Here is a 25,965-nt window from a genome sequence, read left to right as displayed (position 1 = left end):
TGAGCTAAGCCGAAGTGGAAGAATATGGTTCAGTAACTATTTGAAAATATTAGTTGATACTTTCTAACCAGCTCTACCGTTAGAAATGGTCGACTCAGCAAGAAATCATGAGTGAGGTGAGTAAACTTGGATTTCTAGAAGGAGAAGTCATGTGTGCCTCTGAGCATCCAATCGTCGCATGCCACGTGGGAGCTGAGAAATCACCTCCAACAAGTTGTATCAATTCTCAACCTAAACTTTAATAATTGTTACAATTTTTTTTCTTTATTCAATTTTTGCTAATTCACCTCTTAATTAAAAAAACCTAAAAACTAAAAAAAAGAAAGAAACTCATAATTTATATAAAACAAGTTCTTCACACGAAATTTCCGGAGAAATTATATTTCGTGGAGTTGAACTTTTATATTGTTTGTATATATTGTATAGGGATTCAATCTCTAATTTTTATCCTTTGATTCTTTTCTTGAATTTGGATTTGAATTGAAGTTATATGTTCTTCAAAAGTCTTCAAGTTTTCAAAGTTTTAAAGTCTTCAGAGGGTTTCCAATTTGACGTGAATTCTCTCAAATTCTGAACCCTTGAAAATGAAGGAGACCCCATCTATTTATCGAGGTTTAATTAGCTTTTGGCTTGGGTTATTTTAGACCAAACCAATGGATTTGGGTTATAGACCCAATTCTTTAAGTGGATTTAAATTTATTTTAATTTAAATATTAATCCACCTAGTGTCATGATAATTTGGGTTTTAGGCCATGTTTGTGAACTAAATTGATTCCAAGTCCAGTTCACATATGACCCAATTATATATTTTAATTGTCAATTTATCTTTAATTTTAAATTAGGGTTCATATATAATTAATTCCTAAATAAAATAGATAATGACGTGACTGTTTATGATTGAACTAAAATTTATGATTATACAAATGTCCTCTTTTCGAAATTTATGCCAAATATAATTGTGACTGAATTTCGAAAATATTGTGCAATCAAATATATGAATTTAAGTCATAATTTAGAAAAAAAAATTAATTGTGGACCAAGATATCGTTGTAGGTCCAATTGACAATAAAGTTGCACAATTAAAATCAGACATCTGAATTTTATCCATTGAAATTTAAATTATCTTCAGAAGTTTTTTTTTTTTTCAACTTTGAATTTAATTTAAAAGTCAAAATATGATTCAAATTCAAATTTGGGATGAATTTGAAAATTTGGAATCTATCCAACTTTAAATTGAACGTTGGATTTGAGTTCGACCTACGATAGTGTGCCAAGGCGGGTCCATCTAAAGAAGCCAAGAGGACTATGGTGCCAAGAGAGGCTGAAAGTTTGCGTTCCTTGTCAAAGTATGATACTTTGCCAAGAATTTCTCCATCTTTTCTGCCCACGTGGTGATAGAATCTGGTTCTAGCAAGTTTAACCAAGTCCTTGCACTGTCTCTGATAGAAAAAGGAAACATTTTTAGTCTTAGTGCATGTTCAGAGTTGTCAGGAAATTGAAATGATTAGCTATTTTAATAAAATATTTGAGATGGGAATAAGGGTCTTCGTTAGTTAATCTCCAAACAGGCCCATCGTCTACAACCTCTGGAACATGACTAGCTTAAGCTTGAACTTTGCGGCTTGGGGTAAAGGATTACTTATCCCTGAATTTAAGTAATGGAACGCATGAGTGACATTGTTCTGCATGGCTACATTTCAGTTATTTGCTTGTAGGATTGGATTGGGAACTTCTCCTGCTCTGTTTGCTGCTCCTTCACCTACCATGTCTCCGTTCACATGTGGAATTTGTGGAGGTGGAGGATCTTGTGGATTTCGATTCATCCTAATGGTCTCTTCTTCAACTTCTTTTTTTTTTACGTTCTCTTTATTTTCTCAACCTCCGCTCACGCCTTATCCTTTTAAGGGTTCTTTCAATCTCTGGATCAAAGGTCAACCAACCAGACCACGTGCTCATACACAACTCTCCTAAAGGTTAGATATAACAATTGAGTCCAATGACAGAAGTATGCAACAATCACGCATGAAACAATTCACTTAAAAAGATTATGATTTGAAAACTTAAGTCCCCAGAAACGGCACCAAAAACTAGTTGGGACTTTCTCTACCTTTAAAAAGATTTGAGACTCGTGCAGCACACACGGTCACAAGTAATACTTGGGAGTAATCCAAGGTCGAATCCTCAGGGACTTGTTGCTTTTCAAAACTGTTTTAAAGAAGTGAATGGTTCAAATATGCAATTGTGGTATATGGAGAAAATGGTGATAAAAAGTGTTGGTTAGGATTTGGAATGTCAAGCAATTTAATAAAGCTCAACATCTTTGCTTCCTACCTTAGTTTTGATGCAAAACATGGAAAACACACTTTGTTGGGAAATTGTGCCAGGCGCAATTCTCTAGCAATTCTTGGGAAATTGAGTTCTACTATTTCACTACCGGTTTTTGTTGCTACATAGGCTAGGGTAACCTAAAATCATATGTCTATGTGTGATTACAATCTTAAATAATATTTATCAACTCATTTGCATTATGGGTTAGAGGGCCTATTTCTTGGATCATGTTTTATGCATTTATGTCTAAGTCATGTCTCATATTGGTTTCCTATTATTTTACCTAACCCACCCTTCTTAGAGTTGGGCTTTAGCGTATAAATCGTCGGGGTCAGTGGTCACTCTTAATAGAGGAGCGGTAATTTGCCGAAGCATCAAACAATGATGCATAGCAGACTCCACCATGGAGGCTGAGTACTTTGCGACTTGTGAAGCAGCAAAAGAAACAGTTTGACTCAGGAAGTTCTTAACTGATTTGGAAGTCGTTCCAAACATGAACTTGCCCATCACACCTTTTTGTGTAACAGTGGTGTTGTGGCATATTCTAAAAAATCTCGAAGCTACAAGAGAGGCAAGCACATAGAAAGGAAGTACCACTTAATACGGGAGATAGTGCAATGAGAGGATGTAATTGTGACAAAGATCGCTTCGCAGCACAACATTGTTGATCCTTTTACGATGGCACTCACGGCTAGAGTGTTTGAGGGCCATCTAGGGAGTCTAGGTCTACGAGCATTGTACAATTAGTCTAGGGCAAGTAGGAAAAATGTAATGCGTATAGTGTATGCCCTAGTTTATTGTATTTTCCCTTTACTTTATGATTATATATGTACACCCCACTTGGGTTTACTTTAAGTGGGAGTTTTTTGGGTGTGTTGCCATAAACTCGTAGTTTGTATTTATGTAAAAACAAATTTATATTCAATAAAGTTATATTAAACCAATTTGTTGTTGAATCATAACATTGCATTGTCTAAATCCAATAAACTAAACATCCATGGTTATTGTCATGTAACCGGGACAGTATATATACTGGGTATGTATTTGATATACTCTCGATATACAAGTAGATAATGACCCAGGAATAACTTAAAGGGTCTATGGTATATGGATAAGGCTGGGTACCTAATCCTGGCAACACTATGGATACGGCTCACTTTGTAAATGTTACAGACGACCTGATCCAAGTCGTTCGTGTGGAGACGTGCGAGTGGAAGTATCCTATACAATGAGTTTGTATATGACTAGACTGCGAAATAACGAATCTTTAGATGTAACGTCGTTGACTAACAGATTGCTATTTCAAAGGATGACCAGAGAACTCATTCTCAATCCTGAGTGAGTTATGGACTCCTGCTCGTGAGGGCTCATCTTTAGATATGTATAGGTGAGAGTAGCCTGAGCGCGGACTTAGCATTCCTACCATTTTGGGGACGAGACCGAGTGAGGAGATGGGAACATAACTTCGCGAGATGAAATTCGCTCATCTTGACTTTCGGGGAGTAGATGAGTGTTCTTTTAAATGCTGACTCCGGGACTTGAACAAGGGACTCCATCCTCTCACTGGCTCGAAAGGGACTTCCGATTATTGGTCGGACGATAACCGAGTTGTTCATTAGAGAATCAATGGTATTTAAGGAGTAAAATGTAACTCAGAGGTAAAAAGGTAATTTGACCCAGCTTGATTTATGAGCAGTCATTAAGGATTGACTTGCCATTAGTGGTCGTATATCCGTGGACACTAAAATATTCTACAGTGAGAATAGTGCAACTGCGGCTCTTTAGTGGAGTGACCTATAGTCAACGAATATTGAATAACTTGGTTAATGAGTTTGACCGATTAATCTCGCCGTTTCCTATTTTGTGCGGAAGCCATTTATAAATCACAGGCTGAAACAGGTGAAATCAAAGGACAACCCTATGAAGCTTCACTGATATCTGGGATTGGTTTTGGGCCTTCCTGCGCAGCTTAGGTGGAGGGCGAAAACGCCAACGATTACATTCTTATTTATCAAAGAAAAATATAATGCGTTATAAAGAATTAATAATCAATTGGATATTCGGGAGTTAACAAAATATTTTCCTTTGATGAGAGGAATACATGAACGAAGGGAACAATGTTTTAAGAAACACTTGTTTTTTTCCTTCGTAGACACTCTAAGATCCTTTTTCAAACCTGCTCCCATTTCGAGTCAAGAGATAGATAAATAGACACATCCCATTGCACTGATCGGGGGTGATCAACGACACCGGGCATGGGATACACAGGCAGGAGAGTTGATTTGACCAGGCAGACCAGATGAGCGGAGGTATACGAGGCTTAATAACGACAAAAGATCATTTGATAGATTTGTTGAGATTATAAAATTTTTAAGATACTTATTTTGGATGAGTCGAGCGAATAGGATTCAGAGTATCATTTCCTATTTAATCCCTTTGAATTCCATATTCGAAGTTGCGATCGGATCTATTCATTTAAAAGAAGCAAGCGAAGAAAACGTAAGGGTGTGCGTTAGCACTCCTGCAAGAAAACGGCCTCGCTAACGCGCCCCTTATTGAAAACTCAAGGAAAGCCTTTCTCGATATGAGAAAGATTTGCTCAAGCACCCAACCTATACAAGGGCGCGAAAGCCGGCCTTACTCAACAAGCACCTTTATTAGTAAGAGATTCTCCGGAACCACAAGAATCCTTAGTTATAATGGGATTCCAACTCAGTACCTTTTGAGATTTTGAGAAGAGTTGCTCTTTGGAGAGCACCATACGATGTGAGGTGAGCTCGCGTCCATACCGGGGACGGGTAAAGCCCTGCGAAGCAGTGATTACGCTTGTTTACATGCGTAAAAAGAAGGTTTTAGATGCTGTTTTTACTATGTTTCAGCTTTGTTTCGGACTTTTTCTCGATCGTTTGAGTTCCAATTCATGCAAAATTCATATACTATGGTTTGTGGATGGCTTATATTGTATTTATGACATTTTAGGACCATTTGGGAGTGCAAATTAATCAAAAGAAGCGAAAAGACGAAAAAACACCTCAGGAGGCGCCAGGCGCCTGGGATGCCTGCAGAAAAACAGGTTTTCTTCCAACTTTGCCCTTAATGAAACGCGTCTTCCAATGCGTTTTGGTGGTTCCAACCGATGCATACGTGTAGAAGAAGTGTTCCACTATCAGTTTGAGCACGATTTGGTCAGTCAAAGGAGTTGGAAATGGGTGATTCACCATCGTTTTAGGACCTACCTAACCAATTCTGCACAGCTATAAATTCCAGCAACTTCTCCACCAAATTCATCAAGCCTTGCTTCCTTCTCTTGATCATTTTTAGTGTTTCTTTGTTGCTTTCTAAGTACTTTTGAGTTGCTTTCATTAGTTGCTTTTGGTTTTTAAATCTCGAGCACTTTACATTCCTTTATTGAGCTTTGTTTTGTTTCCATTTGTACTTAGTCATTTTCTACTTATTCAAATATATAAAAATCCAGCACTTTGCTTATCTTCCCTTTGCCTTTACTTTATTTTTAGTTAAGAGAGTTGTGTTTTTGGAGGAAAGAGCACGTGACACTCTCCCTTACTTGAAAGAGAAGGGCGAAGCTCTCAATCCCGATAAAAACTCTCCGTTAGTTAACTTTTGTTTTTCACACATGCATTCCACATTCAACCGTTTTACTTGCTGTATTTTCTTCAATATGTCTTTCTAAATTCCCGTCTCTAGCCCGGTTATGGATAGTTAGCCTTTTATGTCTAAAAAGGCTTGCTAAGAAGTAGTGTTTTTGCTTTCCATTCATTGCTCAACATGTTTCCCCAAAAAGTTAGGATTTAGAGAAGGCCACTGTAAGTCTTAACAAGTCAATACTGAAAAGGTTGCTTATTTGCATTGTTGAGTGGTTAAACCGAGGAGAGGAGCGCCTTAGACATAAGGGTTCCGCTTAAGTAGCCTAGACATAGGACCTTAACCCGAGGTTGCGACTATTTCCATCCTAAAACTAAGATATATCTCATAATAGACATATTAGAGAATGTCTTAGGACTTTGAACTTGCTTAGACATAAGTAAAGTGAGAAGCGTAGTCGTTAGTTTCTAAAGTAAAATGCATATTATCCTTAGCATGTCCTTGATTATTTGTTGGATAACTTGAAGTAATTCGGGCTAGGTTTTATTATTATAAGTCCAAATCCCAAATCCAAAACCATTATTTGTGACCACTTCCCATTTTACAAGAATCACTCATTTCAACATTCACTATTCTTTAAAACTTCAGAGTTTGGAAATTATTTAGAAGTCCTTGAGGATCGATACTTGGATACTCCATCCATTTTATATTACTCTGACAGGTGTGCGCTTGCATCTATATAATTGTTACCACGCTTAGTGCGTGCGTTCAGCAAAAACGCCCAGTCAAGTTTTTGGCGCCATTGCCGGGGACTTTAGTTTTAAAATTATTTTCAAATTCTTTTAGTTTTTATTTTTTGTGAATTGTTGTTGGGTGTAATTTCCATCCACCGTTTTTGTTCTATATTTTTGGTCGTTTATCTCACAAGGGTAAGTTAAAGTGCATGAGCACAAGATCTTTTCTTCTACCCCTTGACCCTGAGATTGAGCGGACCCTTCGAAAAACTCGAAAGGAGCAAAGACTTCGAAAACAACTAGAAAAGCAAAAAGAGAGACAAGGTGAAATCAGTCCTGAAAGTGAGGTAGAGAGTACAAGCACATCAATGGCAGATATTCCACCTCGTGATCCGGTTGATCCACCTGCTGTTAACGGTAATATGAGGGATCATGCAAGAAATGATGAATTCAACCATATCCAGATGGCGGACAACAGAGACGTGGCAATGCGAGAATATGCCGCCACGGCTTTTCAGAACTTTGATTCAGGGATAGTCAACCCTATTCCAGCCCACGCAAACTTTGAGCTTAAACCAATGATGTTCCAAATGTTGCAGACAATTGGACATTTTGGAGGGCAGGAACATGAGGATCCACATGATCATCTGAAATCATTCATTCAAATAGCAAATGCATTTCGATTACCTGGTATAACAGACGATGCTCTGAGGCTAACACTTTTTCCATTTTCTTTGAAGGACCAAGCTAGAGCATGGCTCAATGCATTTCCACCGGGATCCATCACCACATGGGGGTCGTTAGTGGAGAAGTTCTTAACAAAATTCTTCCCACCTACTCGCCACGCTGATATCAGAGAGGAGATCATCTCCTTTAGACAGTATGATCGTGAACCTGTTCACGAGGCGTGGGAGAGATTTAAAGAACTAATCAGGAAATGTCCGAACCATGGCTTGCCGGCATGCATCCAGATAGAACATTTCTTTAGAGGTTTAGATCATCCTACTAAGATGATGCTAAACAATGCTGCCAACGGAGCCTTTACAAAGAAGACATTCAACGAGATAGTTGACATCCTAAATGACTTAGCTTCACATAACGAACTATGGTGTTCGCAAAGATCTAGGGCAGCACCAAAGAAGCAAGATCCAGCTGGAGTTTTGGCTCTGGACATTGCGACCTCGATGCAAAAAGAGATGGTTACAATGAACCAGAGGCTAAAAGAGATGGCATTGGGAATAAAAAATCCATTAGCCACGCCGATACAACCTGTGCAGTCGGATTATTGCACTCCTGCCCCTGTTTGCCAAGTCAACGATCTCATTTGTTCATTTTGCAGTGAAAACCATATCTATGATAATTGTCCACATAACCCTGCTTCTGTTTTTTATGTAGGACATGGGAACAATAGGAACTTTAACCCATATTCGAACACCTACAACCCAGGTTGGAGGCACCACCCTAATTTCTCATGGGGAGGTCAAGGAGGTTCGAGCGGTTTTAATCAAGGGCAGAGCCAGCAGAACAAGCAGCCCTATGTTCCACCTACACAGCAATACATCCCACCACCGCAACAGCAGTACAATCAGAGAACACAGACTCCACCAGTTCAAAATAACAACTCAAATCTTGAGAATATGATGAAGGAGTACATGGCCCGAACCGACGCAGTGATACAATCCCAAGCGGCATCAATGAGGAATTTCGAGACCCAATTGGGACAGCTCGCCAATGAATTGAAGAATAGACCACAAGGTTCTTTTCCAGGCCATACTGAATTACCAAAACGAGAAGGGAAAGAACAGTGCAAAGCTGTCACCCTCAGGAGTGGACTGGCATATGATGGACCAACAATGCCAACAACAGATGTACAGATTCCGTCCACTGAACCAATTGTAAAGATACCAGAAAATCCAACAACACCAGAAAAAGAAAATATTAGAAAAGGTAATGAGGACACCCCGAGTGTTCCTCCACAGGTACAACCTTCTTTTACCCCTACTCCCCCGTTTCCACAAAGATTAGTAAAGAAAAATAATGATTCCCAGTTTAGAAAATTTTTAGATGTGTTAAAACAACTGCATATAAATATACCATTAGTAGATGCTCTAGAACAGATGCCAAATTATGCTAAGTTTTTGAAAGATATAGTTTCTAGGAAGAAAAAAATAGGAGAGCATGAACTGGTAGCCATGACAAAATGTAGTAGTGAAGCTGTAGGCAGCCCGCTACCCATGAAATGTAATGATCCTGGCAGTTTTACCATTCCATGTTCCATAAGAGGAAAAAACTTAGGTAGGGCATTATGTGATCTAGGCGCTAGCATTAATCTTATGCCATTATCAGTTTTCAAATCTTTAGGCATAGGAGAAGCTAGACCTACTACGGTTACCCTCCAACTAGCAGATAGATCTATCATAAGACCTGAGGGAAAGATAGAAGATGTTTTAGTCCAGGTGGACAAATTCATTTTCCCTGCGGACTTTATCATTCTAGATTGCGAGGCAGACTTAGACGTTCCCATTATTTTGGGAAGACCATTTCTAGCCACTGGGGATACAGTTTTTAATGTGAGGAAGGGAGAAATTACAATGAGGGTAAATAATGAAGAAGTTAAATTTAACGTTCTAGACGCCATGAAATTACCAGGAGACTTTGAAGAGTGCTCTGCTATAAATAGCTTGAATCTTATTATGTTTGATGAGTTTTATGACTTATTAGTTACAGAGATTGAAGAAGAGCTTGATAAGATAGCAGAAGGACCAGAAGATGTGGCTAATCCTATTGAAAAAATACAAAAAGAAGAATGCAAGTCGTTACTTCCGTCCATAGTGGAACCACCCACGTTGGAGCAGAAGCCATTGCCGTCGCATTTGAAATATGCGTATCTAAGGGATAACGACACTTTACCAGTTATTATAGCTTCCAATTTATCACCTACTAATGAATATTCTTTATTGCAGATTTTGGAGAAGCACAAAAAGGCCATTGGATGGACGATAGCAGATATCCGAGGGATAAGCCCAGCCTTTTGCATGCACAAAATTCTATTGGAAGAAGATGCTAAGAACTCTATTGAGAGTCAAAGGCGATTGAACCCGAAGATGAAAGAGGTTGTAAGAAAAGAAATTCTTAAATGGCTTGACGCCGGTGTTATATACCCAATATCTGACAGCAGCTGGGTAAGCCCAGTACAGTGTGTACCAAAGAAAGGGGGTATAACCGTGGTGGCCAACGAGGAGAATGAGCTCATCTCAACCCGAACTGTGAGCGGGTGGAGAGTTTGCATTGATTATCGCAAACTCAACAAGGTAACAAAGAAAGACCATTTTCCTCTCCCGTTTATTGACCAGATGCTCGACCGTCTGGCAGGTAAGGATTTCTATTGTTTTTTAGATGGATATTCGGGTTATAATCAAATTACTATTGCTCCAGAAGACCAGGAGAAGACAACATTTACGTGTCCGTATGGTACGTTCGCTTTTAGGCGAATGCCCTTTGGACTATGCAATGCACCCGCGACTTTTCAGAGGTGTATGATGGCCATCTTCTCTGACATGGTAGAAAATATTCTAGAAGTTTTTATGGATGACTTTTCTGTTTTTGGAAATTCTTTCGATGCTTGTTTAGTTAATTTGGAGAGAGTATTGGAGAGATGTGAACAAACAAACCTAGTCCTAAATTGGGAGAAGTGTCATTTCATGGTACAAGAGGGTATTGTTTTGGGTCACAAAATTTCCAAGCAAGGAATAGAGGTAGACCACGCTAAGATAGACATCATTTCAAAGCTACCTCCTCCTACAAATGTCAAAGGGATTAGAAGTTTTTTAGGGCATGGGGGATTTTACCGCCGCTTTATAAAAGACTTTGCTAAAATTTCTAAACCCTTGTGTCAATTGTTAGAACATGATAGACCATTTGTTTTTGATGATGACTGTTTAAAATCATTTGAAATGTTGAAAGTTGCTCTAAGTTCAGCTCCTATAATTATCGAACCTAATTGGGATTTACCTTTTGAGCTCATGTGTGATGCCAGTGATTATGCAATAGGAGCTATGTTAGGACAACGTAAAAACAAGATCTTGCATCCTGTGTATTATGCTAGTAAGACTCTGACCGGTGCACAACTCAATTACACTACTACTGAAAAGGAACTGTTAGCAGTTGTGTTTGCCTTTGATAAGTTTAGGTCTTACTTGATAGGCACAAAAGTCATTGTTTTTACTGACCATTCTGCTTTAAAATATTTATTTGCTAAAAAAGATGCTAAACCACGTTTGATACGGTGGATTTTGTTACTTCAAGAGTTTGATATTGAAGTTAGGGACAGGAAGGGTACTGAAAACCAAGTTGCTGATCACCTGTCTAGATTGGAATCCCCGCTCTGTGATGATGGAACTGTTATACGTGAACAGTTTATTGACGAGCAACTCTTGCGAGTTGATTCAGTTCCGTGGTATGCCGATATAGCAAATTATTTGGTAAGTCGAATAGTTCCTTATGAGTTCAACAAGCAACAGGTAAAGAAATTTCTAAATGAAGTTCGATGTTATCGTTGGGATGAGCCTTTTTTATATAAGCTAGGACCTGACAATATCTTACGCAGGTGTGTCGCAGAAGAAGAGCACGAGGCGATATTAGACGCTTGTCATATGTCTCCATATGGAGGACATTTTGCAGGACACAAAACCGCAGCCAAAGTTTTGCAAAGTGGGTTCTTTTGGCCCACTCTGTTCAAAGATGCACATAAGTTTGCCCAGGTTTGTGACAAATGCCAACGGACAGGTAATATATCTAAACGCCACGAAATGCCTCAAACCCCGATCCTGGAGATTGAAATATTTGATGTGTGGGGTATAGATTTTATGGGTCCATTTCCATCTTCTAATGGTAAGCTTTATATATTGTTAGCAGTAGATTATGTTTCGAAATGGATAGAAGCCATTGCAACTGCTACCAATGATTCCAAAGTTGTCATTCGTTTTCTGCAAAAGCACATTTTTACGCGTTATGGAACCCCGCGTTGTCTGATAAGCGATGGGGGGGCTCATTTTGTGAATAGGTCTATGCAAAAGTTGCTGACTAAATACAATGTGCGTCATAGGGTTGCAACAGCATATCATCCTCAGTCGAATGGGTTAGCCGAAATATCTAATAGGGAGATAAAAAACATTTTAGAAAAAACTGTAAATCTTAACCGTAGGGATTGGTCTTTTAAGCTTGATGATTCACTTTGGGCATATAGGACAGCATTTAAGACTCCCCTCGGCATGTCCCCCTATAGGCTAGTTTTTGGAAAAGCATGTCATTTGCCTCTTGAGCTAGAATATAAAGCATTTTGGGCTACTAAGAAATTAAATTTTGATTTGTTGGCTGCAGGTGAAGCGAGGAAGTTACAATTGTTGGAATTAGAAGAACACAGGCACTTTTCTTATGAGAATGCTAAGTTGTTTAAGGAAAAAACTAAACAGTGGCATGATAGGCGTCTTCGGCCGAACAATCTTCAAGAAGGTGATCTGGTTCTGTTATTCAACTCTAGGTTGAAACTCTTCCCTGGAAAACTTAAGTCTAGATGGTCTGGTCCCTTTCAAATTTTTAAAGTCTACCCATATGGGGCAGTGGATCTAGTTGACTCTAAGGGAAATGTTTTTAAAGTAAATGGGCAGAGACATAAGCCGTATTTTGGAGAACCAGTGGATAGAGGAAAAACCTCTATTCAACTTTCAGGTCAATAAATTTTTGCGAAAAATGTTTTTTCCTTCTTATCCGTTTTTGAAAGAACAAAAGTAAAGGAAGGAAGTCTTTGTATCTTGTATTTTCTCTTTGTTTCATTATAAAGTTTTTCTTATTAAGAGAATGTTTTTGAAAACGTTGAAAAAAAAGAAACAAAAAAAAAAAAAGAAACAAAAAAAACGTTGAAAAAAAAAAAGAATTACGCAGGCGCCTGGCGTCTGCTCTTTGCGAAAATAAATCACGCAGGCGCCTGGCGCCTGCCCTGTTTTTCCAGCATTTCGAAAACTCTCAGGTTCGAGAAGTCGTGCAACATATCTACAACTTAAGGGCTTCATTGGATTTTGCGGTTTTACCTTCATAGCCTCCAGCGCTAGCTGCTATCCTTGGTCATCCATCTCCCAGTACTGACACTGATCCTAGTCCACAGCCTCCGACTTCATGAAGGGGAGGTTCCTTCTTTGCTATTTTTTGTGTTTTCTTCTTTTTGTTAATGACGTAGTTTGCATATTCTAGCATTACTACGCATGTTTTTTTTGTATTGATTATGTTTCGAGCTCAGTTGAAGCATGAATAAATTAGTATCGTTTATCTTCTGATCACTTAAAGTATGCTGTGCTGTGCCTATTTTGAAGCATCTGTGCTGTGCATGTGATTTCATGTCGATGATGATTATAAGAGATTGTTGAGTTTTCTGTTCTATGCCTGACTAAGCTTTGAGCTATTTCCTTTGTTTATGTGATAAACTCATTTTCTTTTATGTCTTTTTGATCTTTACAGACTTTAAGCTTTTTCTTTGCCCCTATATAGGAAGTCCTTGTCCTTTTTACTGTTAAGCCTTTTTTTCATCCGATGCAAAAGTCTTTTCCCAGTGAGGACACTGTCTCTCTTAAGTTTGGGGGGGACAGTCGTTGTGTCAGTCGTTGTTTCAGAAAGATAAGGTGTTATTTACATTTAAAAAATCATGCTATTTTCTTTTGAAAAAGAGTCAGTTGGAAAGAAAGAAAATGTTGAAAAAGCACTTAGCTAAAAAAAAAAAAAAAAAAAAAAAAACGAAAGAAAGAAAGAAAAAAAAAAGTTGCAAAAGAGTAAAAAGAGTCTTGTTGAGAGAAAATAAGAGTGGGGAAAAGACTTGTGTTAGAAAGAAAAGAGCGGTAAAAACAATGAGAGTTAAAGAAAATGTAGTTATGATTTCCGAGTCCTACTGTAGACACCCATTTAGTTTTAGGTTGGGTGTTGACTTTGAAAATAGCAGTAAGGATGGTGATAAGTGACTTCGTGTTTCTCATTGTCGTCGTTTTATGACCTAGCTGTTAGTTTCAAAGTCTTTCTACGAGTAGCTGTGGTTGAAACCGATGTTAGTGTGTGGAAACCTCAGGGGCTAGTAGCCGGTCTTTCAGATGTAAAAGTCTTAGTGTAAAAAGGGAGTGTGCAGATTCCTTAGGGGTATTTGAAAACGTTTTCTGTTTTTGAAAGAGAAAAAAGATTTTGAAAGAAAAAGTTTTTATCATTTCAAACTTGGTTTATAGTGACTAAGTTTACAAAGGCAATAGAATGGTAGGCTTTGACATCTTTTCCTTGAGACAATTTATGATTGAACATCTCGGTTGGTTTTGCTTTTCCTTGTCCATGTGTTAGAAAGCTGATTAAAGTTGCTAAGTTTTGCTTGAGGACAAGCAAAAAGTTAAGTTTGGGGGTGTGATTACGCTTGTTTACATGCGTAAAAAGAAGGTTTTAGCTGCTGTTTTTACTATGTTTCAGCTTTGTTTCGGACTTTTTCTCGATCGTTTGAGTTCCAATTCATGCAAAATTCATATACTATGGTTTGTGGATGGCTTATATTGTATTTATGACATTTTAGGACCATTTGGGAGTGCAAATTAATCAAAAGAAGCGAAAAGACGAAAAAACACCTCAGGAGGCGCCAGGCGCCTGGGATGCCTGCAGAAAAACAGGTTTTCTTCCAACTTTGCCCTTAATGAAACGCGTCTTCCAATGCGTTTTGGTGGTTCCAACCGATGCATACGTGTAGAAGAAGTGTTCCACTATCAGTTTGAGCACGATTTGGTCAGTCAAAGGAGTTGGAAATGGGTGATTCACCATCGTTTTAGGACCTACCTAACCAATTCTGCACAGCTATAAATTCCAGCAACTTCTCCACCAAATTCATCAAGCCTTGCTTCCTTCTCTTGATCATTTTTAGTGTTTCTTTGTTGCTTTCTAAGTACTTTTGAGTTGCTTTCATTAGTTGCTTTTGGTTTTTAAATCTCGAGCACTTTACATTCCTTTATTGAGCTTTGTTTTGTTTCCATTTGTACTTAGTCATTTTCTACTTATTCAAATATATAAAAATCCAGCACTTTGCTTATCTTCCCTTTGCCTTTACTTTATTTTTAGTTAAGAGAGTTGTGTTTTTGGAGGAAAGAGCACGTGACACTCTCCCTTACTTGAAAGAGAAGGGCGAAGCTCTCAATCCCGATAAAAACTCTCCGTTAGTTAACTTTTGTTTTTCACACATGCATTCCACATTCAACCGTTTTACTTGCTGTATTTTCTTCAATATGTCTTTCTAAATTCCCGTCTCTAGCCCGGTTATGGATAGTTAGCCTTTTATGTCTAAAAAGGCTTGCTAAGAAGTAGTGTTTTTGCTTTCCATTCATTGCTCAACATGTTTCCCCAAAAAGTTAGGATTTAGAGAAGGCCACTGTAAGTCTTAACAAGTCAATACTGAAAAGGTTGCTTATTTGCATTGTTGAGTGGTTAAACCGAGGAGAGGAGCGCCTTAGACATAAGGGTTCCGCTTAAGTAGCCTAGACATAGGACCTTAACCCGAGGTTGCGACTATTTCCATCCTAAAACTAAGATATATCTCATAATAGACATATTAGGGAATGTCTTAGGACTTTGAACTTGCTTAGACATAAGTAAAGTGAGAAGCGTAGTCGTTAGTTTCTAAAGTAAAATGCATATTATCCTTAGCATGTCCTTGATTATTTGTTGGCTAACTTGAAGTAATTCGGGCTAGGTTTTATTATTATAAGTCCAAATCCCAAATCCAAAACCATTATTTGTGACCACTTCCCATTTTACAAGAATCACTCATTTCAACATTCACTATTCTTTAAAACTTCAGAGTTTGGAAATTATTTAGAAGTCCTTGAGGATCGATACTTGGATACTCCATCCATTTTATATTACTCTGACAGGTGTGCGCTTGCATCTATATAATTGTTACCACGCTTAGTGCGTGCGTTCAGCAAAAACACCCAGTCAAGCAGCAGTCCAAATAATAGGTAGGAGCATAAACTGAAACATTATTGAGCTACAAAGATAGTTATTAAATCATTAGCACCACATAAAAACATTTCTCCTAGAGTAGCTGTTAATACGAATAACAGAAACTCTGTTATAGCCATTTCTGTACATTCAATGTACTCTACGGATAGAGGATTTCGATCATTCTTTTAACTGCTTTGATCGGCGCAATTTTCGTAGCTCGCCAGTAATAAATCTTTATAAATAGCATAAATTAAACTTTGTTCTATGTTATCACACACATTCCCTTTCATTTATATTTGGAGATTGTTTTTGTCTAAAATAAAAATTCTTTTATTCGATCGATTACCAACATATTCCCTTGTTCTGTACTTTTTGGGAACGGGCTTCCCAAAAGGCCAGCCCGGGGCCAGAGTCTACATAGAATGAAGGGACTTTCGTTTGGGCCATGGCGGCCAGTGCTCCTAAGATCATAGAAGCAATGCTGCAATTCCCCACTACTGCCCCCGTGGGAGTCCGGGTCGTGGCCGCCCCATTGTTGTGTAGTTTAGTTGAATTTGAAATGATGCGGAGAAGGCTAGTGGCATTGATCCAGAAGAAGCTCAACAAACTCTTGAAATAGCAGAAGCTAACTTGAGTAAAGCTTAGGGCAAGAGACAAATAACCGAGGCGCAGATGTGAAAAAACGTATAAATAAAAAGCAATACAAGAAAAACACGGAAGCGGAGCTTGATTTCTTCCTAAAAGGATATTTTCGTTTTCAATTGAGATGGGAAGATTCCTTAAATCAAAGAATTATCAATAACATCTCTGTTTTACGTCAAGGAATACGTGGAGTAACTCCCGATATAGTAGTAACGGAAAGACGTGTAGGCGGATCAACTCATCAAGTTCCAATTGAAATAGGATCCACACAAGGAAAAACACTTGCCATTCGTTAGTTATTAGGGGCATCCCGAAAATGTCCGGGTCGAAATATGGCTTTCAAATTAAGTTCCGAATTAGTGGATGCTGCCAAAAGGAGTGGCGATGCCATACCTAAAAAGGAAGAGACTCGTAGAATGGCAGAGGCAAATAGAGCTTTCGCTCTGCTCTGTATGCGTGCTCCTCAAGTTCGCGGAGTCCGTGCCTTATGTACCCTTCTGGGATAATGTTTGGCCGTGCCACTCTCCTAGAGAGCGTCGGTGCGTAGCCTTCATTCTACTACACTACACAAAGGTTACGAAGTCACTTAGCTCGACTTTGTTAAAAAAAAAAAGACGTGGGTGGCATTATGACTGGGGTCTTCACCTCTCATGGTTGGTGTTCTGATGATTTTTCTCCAATCACCCATGATCTTACGAATCTACAACTTGAAGGTCCCGCTGACGCGAAGTGATCTAGAAATATTATTCTTGATCGATGGTGATCAGTCATGGTATCCATAATGTTGCTTCTTTTTCGGCCAAATCCATCTTTCGTTTTGCTTTTCCCGGTCGTCCAGCCTAATCGACTCGACTCTTTTCTCTGCCTCCCGGCCTCTCACTTCGTTTCGTTCTTCTTCTCTTGAGACGCTTGAATGAAGACACCCGATTGGCCCGACTTTCCCAAATGCCCACCACCGACCCTTCTCTTTTTCGGGTTTGGATTTTTCGCGTCGTTTCAGTCGTCGTGATCGATGAGTAAGAAAGAAATGAATGAATGTTCTTGCGAATGGTGATCATATTTCTCCTCCACTTCAATTGGTATTTTTCACGAAAAGCAACCAAACACTCGCTAATGCCTGCCTATAGGATGGTACTGCCTCAGTAAGAAGTTCGTGAGGTGCGCCGCTGCAGCTTATTCCCTCTCGAAGGCGGCTGAAACTCTTTTTTCTTGAAACCAGAGGACGAGCAGCGGTACCAGGGTGATGAGCTTGAGGTTCGATCGAAACAGAATTGTTGGTGAAGGGGCATCAGCGACCGTCGAGAACGGGTTTCTTCCATCTGGTGGAGAAGTGGCTATTAAAAGGTTTGAGAGGGCCAATGGAATTGAAAACTTCATTTATTCTGGTGTGGATGGCAGACATGCCTATATTTCTTGGTTTCAATAGGACTCCTTACGAGCGTTGTTTCTATCTACTATTATCTACTCCGGATCCTCCTTTTCTTCTGAAAAAATGGAAGGAAAAGTATCTTCTTCGGTGGATCCCTTTTGTTCCTGTTTAGTCCCCTTCGTTTCAGAAGTGGTTTCTATTTCTACATTTTTATTTCTTCAACGAGTACTGATTGATGAGAGAAAGACATATGTGACATATGTGAATTACCACAATTATTGGTAGCATCATATTCAAGATTCTTACACACGTCGTTTTTTAGGGGGCCTATAGCCATTATGTGGCAAAGGGGTTACATCCCGTATGAAACTTAAGAGTATACGGCTAGAACCACTGAATTCATTAGAATACCGATTGATACAGGTACTTGGGACCCTATGGATGAAGACATGGTCTCTTTGGATCCCATTGAATTTCCCCGCAAAGTCGTAAGACCATGTATGGGGGCTGACGCCTACCGAGTGCCGGAAGGTCAAGGAAGTTGGAATCTTTCGATTCATTTGGCTCTCACACTCAATTATTGCAATTATTTATGGGAAATAGGTCCAACCAAGTGGGAGAGAATCAATAGATTCCTTTTTCTACTTCTTCTTCCAAGTTCAGGATAACCCTAAGGGGTTGCAGGTTTTTTTCTACCAATTGGGGCCCTCCCTTCACCACCCCCATGGGGATGGTCTACAGGGTTCATAACTACTCCTCTTACTACAGGTCACTTACCTAGCCAACATTTAGATCCGGTTTTACATGTAAAGGGTCCTGTACCCATGTTTCAAAATTGCCTTGCCAAGCTACATGAAACAGGTTTTCGGAAGTCCACAGAAAAATTAGTGCTAATGCCCAAAATGATAAGCAAAAACAAAGATATGAAAAAGAAAGGTCAAGCCTTGTATTTATTTTTATTCTTTGAACCAACTTGCCAAACAGTCGAGCTAAGTAGCCCTCGAAGAGTCCATTTATTCTCTCCGTCTTTAAGAATTGGTCCAGGCCGAAATCTTCCGCCGGTGCTCCTTGGTCAGATGACCAAGATATTGGCGTGAAGAATAAGCAGTGGATCTCCCCTTATTTTGGAAAAGCTGGTGGCCGGAGACAGCGCGGAGAGTGTTAAGACCTATAGTATCCCCGGTTCAAATCAAATTTTAAATGGAGAAATTTCAAGGATATTAGAACTTGAGAAATCTCGGCAACGTGATAAGTTAAATAAACTAGGTAGAAAAAGTTGATATGTATGTATTTTTATTATGTATTTTTATCGTTTTATTTATCTTTTTGTGTAAATCTTTTGTTTATTGAACATATTTGCTCATTTTGACCACTTTATCATATTATCATATTTTATCATACTAATTTCTACTCTACCTCTCGGAGTTCATTCTCCAGGGAACTCCATTTTAAGCATTCCGCTTATTCTTCACGTCCCAGATTACTTCTCGGGTCATTAGATAGGAATCCAAAAATGAAGAGAGAAACAAAGAATATTACTACAGTATAAACAAATAGTTTGAGAGTAAGCATTACACAACCTCCAAGATCATAGATCGAACTGCCGAAGAAATCGATCACTGATCCAATTTGAGTACCTCTACAGGATAGACCTCAACAGAAAATTGAATTGAATTTATGCTTGTTTTATGGAACTCCAGCCAAAAATATCTTTTAATGACAAAAACATTAGTACCCTCTTTAGAGGAACAAGAAATCACAAAATCTTATAATTTACGATCAAGTCATTCCATATTTCTTTTTTTAGAGGATAAATTCCCACATTATCATTGATGGGTTAATCTGAATATGCATTTATTTATGGTAATAAAATATAATAAATTATGATAATAAAATATAATAAATCCTTTTTTTATTACAAAAGTCGCCGCTTGGAAACAATAAGTTTCAAAATCTCGCAAAAATGCTCCCCCTTTCCAAATCGGACGTGAAAGTTTCTTTTCATCCGGCTCAAGTAGTTACATGAAATAAACGGGTTCCCACTTTCAAATTCTACGTAAACACAAAAGTACCGTACGCGCTTTTTTTAAAAGGTTAAATTCGAAATTATTGAAAGAATTCTTTACGGAGCAAGAACATGTTCTTTCTTTGATCTTTCCAAAAGCTTCTTTGATCCGACTCGGTTATTGATAGAGTGAATAGATCTAGCATTTCTTGAAATCTCTCTTCTGGTGGCTCATTCAGGAAAGAAAAATTGGATTCTTCTAGTGAGTGTGTTAAAATTTTCTATTGTTTCAAAAAAACATTGGCGATGTCATCCCACGATTTAAGGGTAGATTGTATCAGTATTTTTCATGATCTATATTATTATAGAATACGTAGACCCATATTAATGAATCTGTAGAGGGATGTCGTTGCATAACTTCCTGAAGTATTTCCCATACAATGGGTTCTTTTTCACGAATTTTACTCTTAGAAACTCCTTTGTTCGAAGCAAAATGTTGTCGAATTAGACCACGAATTAAAAATGTCTGGAAAAGCTATATTGCGATTTCGCGAGGCTATGGTTCATATTCTGGATTAGGTTCATCCCTGCCTATAATGGTGTTCAATTATCAGAAAAAGTGGAGCTTCTGATCTGGAGGTCCATTAGGTCCCCTTGCTAGCTCACGACGACGGGTAAAACATGGATAAGAAATTATGAAATAATTTGAAATGTTCGAATTATATAAGGGAATGAAATGTATATGAATTTTGGATAAAGATTGAAAATTAATGTCATATATTATGAGATAAATTATTTGAATGAGATTGAAATAAAAATTAATATTAATAGGATTCATATTAAAACTATAGGTTAAAAATAATGTGCATAAAATGTACAGTACAACTATAGGTTATACTATAGAGGAATGCTTTAGAATATGATTCCTTGGTCCCACAGCCTTCTGGTGTGACTGTCTCTTTAGCTGTGCCATGGTCCACCCCAAGGCAATATAGGTCGTGACAACATGTTAGCCGAATCTCCGCCATCTACTAGCACCCTGCTAACTTGGACATGGTTAATCATTGGAGAAATGACTAAAAGGTGACGTCTAGGCATAATAAAGACCATGCTCTTTTTCATAGCCTTGAGCAAGCAGGCCCTCCCTCCATCCATCGAGTCAAGTAATTCGCTATTGGAAATTTTTCCATCCTCATGCCCAAGCAAAGCATTCAGATAAGAGCAGCCGGCAGCAACTAGAGCATCCCGCCTGGAGGCTACGTTGTTGCGAGGCCAATGGACACAATCCAGGTCGACGTTAGAGAAAGAGATTGGGCGATCGGTTTCTTCACTTGATAAGCACATATTTCATGCCTGGTTTTTTGTTTCCAGATTGGCCCCCATTAGAGCCACTAAAGATAGTGTTAATGACTACAGGTCGGTTATAAAGCTCCCAAATTTTGATAACTTACACGAGGAACAATATTAAACCTACTTGCTCCAAACTTTCTCCCAAGGCAGAAAGGCCACTGAATGAACCTAGATAATTCAGCTTTTTATTTGCTCAACTTAAACCTGTGAACACTTCACTTATGAAATGAATGAAACAACTTGTCCTCCATGGACAAGCGCATATAACTCTTTTACTAAGCTAAATCGAGTAAACGACGATAGACAAACAACCTACTTAACAGAAGCATAACCGTGTAAGATAATAACAAATCAACAAAGCAAATAAATCCACCACGCTATTGTTGCGCTACTCTTATTAACAGTACTCACAAAAGTTTAAACAAACCAACCAACATATGAAATTAATCAAAGTTACAACCCTTTATAAACAATGAATTAAGGAACAAATCCAGCTTAAAACAAGTTCACAATTAAACAAACGACCTAACTTAACAAAACCCAGTTAGGGAGTACAACGATCTAAAACGTTTTCAATAGCCTGAACTTTGCACAATCGATATCTAAATAGAGTACATTAATTAGAATAAGATAACTCCTAACAACCTATCCTAAAATCAATAAAACTAAACGAAAGCTAGCTATAGTCTTTCTTCTCAAGTCTCTTTCGCACCACCACCATCATCATGAACCTAACCTTTACTTGAAAACAATAATTGCATAGAGGGGTGAGTATTAAGAATACTCCGTAAGTAACCCTCACTAACTATTCATAAAATAGCATGCTCGTAATCACAATAATCATTAAAATATGATAACTAGTAATCATGTATCGATAGGTCATAACGGTTAATCAACACACATACACGAGCATCTAAAATATCAAAACACGTAACTTCGACCACAAGGCCTGCTGGTCCCTAACTCCTGCAAGCTACTTCTAATCCATCTCACCATGTTAGTCCTCTAAGTCTAACTCTTCAAATCGTATCGGCCCTTGACATTTATCCCCAAGGCCCCGACACTCCTTTTCAGAAGCTTGGCGTTCGACCTTAACATTTATCCCCAAGGGCTCGACAACTACTTAGCATATTCGTCCTTTACCGCCACCACGTCAGGACCCAATACTCATAATCAAATAGACTCATCATGTCGTCCCCCGTCATTTTGTACTTGGAGCATCGACATTCCTATCTACCAAGACTGGCCTATTGACCCCGACCTTTGGTTCCCGAAGCCTCGACACCCAGTTGTGATGTAACAGCCTCGACCACTTGCCCTTGAGGCCATTCCACTCGTGTATCCACCTTTTATTACACGATAGACCACACATTTGAATCATGATCCTCTACTAAGATTATAACATATCATTTCCAAGTCACTCACAGTAACGACTTCGAACAACTAAACGACTAGTTTGCGTTATCATCATGGACAAACCACAAAATAACAAACCTCTAGTCCGTCCCATCATTTCAGACCCCCAACCAATCTCTCCAAGGCATCGACAAGCCATTCACACTTTTATCACAATGCAATTATCCAGCATTCTCTTCATTGTACAGAACAAAGAAAATAATCCAATACCTTCCAACTAAACAAACATACACTAAATAACATAAAACTAACACGTACATTTTAACCTCAAGACATGCTTTCAAACATCAAAGCTTAATCACTTCCAACCATACCAATCGGCAACTTTAAGTCATATCCAGCAAACATGATACACAACATTCTCATACTATATAAAAGGAAAAGAACAAAAGAAACAACAAGAATGCAACCCAATGATAAGAAATAGAGGTCCTTAAACCATGTCCAGCAAATTCTAAATACATGAGATACATAAGTATAACAAAGTTCAGCACGAAATCATCTCATTGACACCCATTAACGCACACACCTGCCCTTTGGTGCTACTTACAAACACGCCTAAGAGCTCCTAGCTCTTGTGTTGGTTTCGACCCCCATTGAACTTTATTGAAACGATTGGGTCCTTGCTGAATCGACGCCAAAGAGGGTAGGTATTGCAAATCAAGGTTCGATTGGGTGTGGGTACGTGTCGAATGGATGTCGGAGAGGTAGGATGGGTATCATGAATCAAGCTTTGAACGGGTGTGGGTAAGCGCCAATTGTCACCGGAACGAATGAATGATCATGAACCTGGGTTGCACATCGTAGATCTAGGCTCAGTGTTGCCGGATTCGAGCCCAACGCATTTTGGCCATGGGTGTTCAAGTCATTGAGGGGTCTTGGGTTGCTGGAGAACGAAGCCAGAGGAGCTGTCATCCACGAAGCCGCTGGAGCCAATACAACCTTGATCCTTGATGGTCAAGGGAATTGGCACACGTGCGCGGGGTGGCATGACCGCTTGCTTGGCCTATCTTCCATCTCAATCTCCCTCTTGATCCTTGATGGTTGCTATTGGTCCTTCAAAATTGTCAGAATTTGATGATGGGTCTGATGTAGCTACCTCTCTTTAGGGGTCTATCCTCTTTGTTCTCTATGTTGAAGTAGGTTGATTCTTGGAGCTTTTGGCGAATTATGATCATATCAATTTGAGTCATATCTCAGATATGATCATTAGATTATAGTAACATTCATTCTCAAGTATCTATGAAGAATGAGAAAGTTTATGCTTTTGTATGGAACAATGAATTTGATCATTACATGATACATTGACTTTGATTTTCAAACCGATAAGTATTCGAGGAAATTCACTTCAAGATCAATTTTCACTCTATGTGGAGGACCATAAAACAAGGTTGTGTTGCAGAATACATTATGGAAGCTAAATAATACGTAGTTGCTTGTGAGCAGCAAAGGAAGCAGTATGGCTCAAGAAGTTTCTAACTAATTTGGAAGTGGTTTCAAACACAGATAAGTTCATGACTCTTTATTGTGATAATAGCGATGTAGTGACAAACTCCAAGGAACCTACAAAGCCACAAAAGAGGGAAGCATATAGAGATAAATTATCATCTTTAAAGAGAGATTGCACAAAGGGAAGACATGATTATCACCAAGATAGCATTGGCAAACAACTATGCTAATCCATTTACAAACGATCTTCACACTAAACTATTGAAGGCTAGTCTAGAGAGTCTAGGTCTATGAGATATGTCTCATCTTCTCTACGGCAGTGGGAGAAAATGTTAGGTAAATAGTATGCCCTAGGATACATATCCTATTGGCTTTAGGGCAAGTGCGAGATTGTTAGGATTTATTCTCTAAAGCCTCGTAGTTTGTAAACTTTCAATTATTTATGTCCTATGATAATTATATGATTTTACTTTGTTAAGTGAAAATGTTATCCAATTTTTTGAAAATCCAAAGTTATAAATGTAATATTGAATATTATGTAATTGACATACAAGAGGATCATGTTTATGTTATAATCTAAAGAGTCTATATATGGATATGGTTGGCAATTCAGATTAATACGCCATCTGTTCAACAAAGAATTCAAAACTTCCAAGAAAAGCTTAAAAAGGAAGTTTGTTCGAACATCCCGAATGCCTTCTGGGATAGAAAAAAGCATATGGTTAATCTACCATATGTTGACGGATTCAAAGAAGCCGAAATCCCAACAAAAGCTCGGCCTATTCAAATGAGCAAAGATATGGTCAAGACGTGTACAGACTAGATAACAGATCTTCTCATAAAGGGACTTATCAGCCTTTCCAAAAGCCCTTGGTCTTGTTCAGCTTTCTACGTCAACAATCAAGCTGAGAAAGAACAAGGAACTCCCAGGCTCGTGATAAATTACAAGCCTCTTAACAAAGTCCTCAAATGGATTAGGTATCCTATACCTAATCGACAGGATTTGCTGAAAAGAATTACTTCAGCAAAGGTGTTTTCAAAGTTCGATTTAAAATCTGGGTTTTGGCAAATCCAGATTCATCCAAATGACCGTTACAAAACGGCTTTCAATGTTCCATTCGGACAGTTTCAATGGAACGTAATGCCATTCGGATTAAAGAATGCTCCTTCCGAATTTCAGAAGATTATGAACGACATCTTTAGCAAATACAAAGATTTCACAATAGTCTATATTGATGATATTCTGGTATTCTCAAATACTGTAGATCAGCATTTCAAGCATCTCCAGTTATTTCTCAATATTATCAAAATGAATGGTCTTGTGGTTTCCCAGCCAAAGATCAAGTTGTTCCAAACAAATGTTAGATTTTTAGGTTATGATATTAATCAAGGAATCATCAAGCCAATCCAACGATCTCTGGAATTCGTGGATAAATTCCCAGATGTCATACAAGACAAAACACAGCTACAGCGATTTCTGGGTTGTGTGAATTACATTGGAGACTTTATTAAAGATCTCCGTACAATCTATCTGCCACTATATGATAGATTGAAGAAAAATCCAAAGCCATGGACTGTAGATCATACACGCGCAGTCCAATCCATCAAATCTCTGGCGAAAAGCATCACATGCTTATCTCTAGTGGTTGATTAGGCACGCCTCATAGTAGACATCGACGCGTCAGAAATTGGATACGGCGGTGTACTCAAACAGGAGATTAACGGAAAAATCACGATTATCCGTTACCATTCAGGCATCTGGAATAGTGCCCAGAAAAACTATTCCACGATAAAGAAAGAAGTATTAGCAATGGTACTTTGCGTTCAAAAGTTCCAAGGAGATCTTATCAACAAAGATTTCACCATCCGGACAGATTCAAAAGCAAGTAAATTCATTTTTGAAAAAGATGTAAAGAATCTGGTCTCAAAGTAAATCTTTGCAAGATGGCAGGCCATACTATCTTGCTTCAATTTTCAAATCGTGCCTATAAAAGGAAGTGAAAATTCCCTTGCTGATTACCTCTCAAGAGAACACCTCTTGAAAACCCCTAAATCAGCCC

General features: G+C 38.5%; 1 protein-coding gene and 1 non-coding gene across 2 annotated transcripts; one reads left to right on the top strand and one right to left on the bottom strand.

Annotated features, from left to right (window-relative positions):
- The first annotated feature begins 1,686 nt into the window (after positions 1 to 1,686).
- LOC148211425 (uncharacterized) lies at positions 1,687 to 25,559 on the top strand. Its single transcript, XM_088124416.1, has 6 exons — positions 1,687 to 1,795; positions 8,766 to 8,873; positions 9,726 to 11,296; positions 11,795 to 12,342; positions 23,264 to 23,499; positions 24,790 to 25,559. Exons 1-6 carry the CDS (start codon positions 1,687 to 1,689, stop codon positions 25,557 to 25,559), a joined length of 3,342 nt encoding a protein of 1,113 aa, XP_087980542.1.
- LOC148211426 (small nucleolar RNA R71) lies at positions 7,514 to 7,620 on the bottom strand. Its single transcript, XR_015791170.1, has one exon. It is a non-coding gene; the product is annotated as a small nucleolar RNA R71 (small nucleolar RNA).
- Positions 25,560 to 25,965: the final 406 nt, after the last annotated feature.

The sequence above is a fragment of the Momordica charantia genome (genome assembly GCF_013281855.1).
Source record: "Momordica charantia cultivar OHB3-1 chromosome 5 unlocalized genomic scaffold, Mcharantia_2.0 BLBB01000005.1, whole genome shotgun sequence".
Lineage (NCBI taxonomy): Eukaryota > Viridiplantae > Streptophyta > Magnoliopsida > Cucurbitales > Cucurbitaceae > Momordica > Momordica charantia.
The sequence above is the reverse complement of the archived record's forward strand: the minus strand, read 5'-3'. Positions and strand labels throughout refer to the sequence as shown.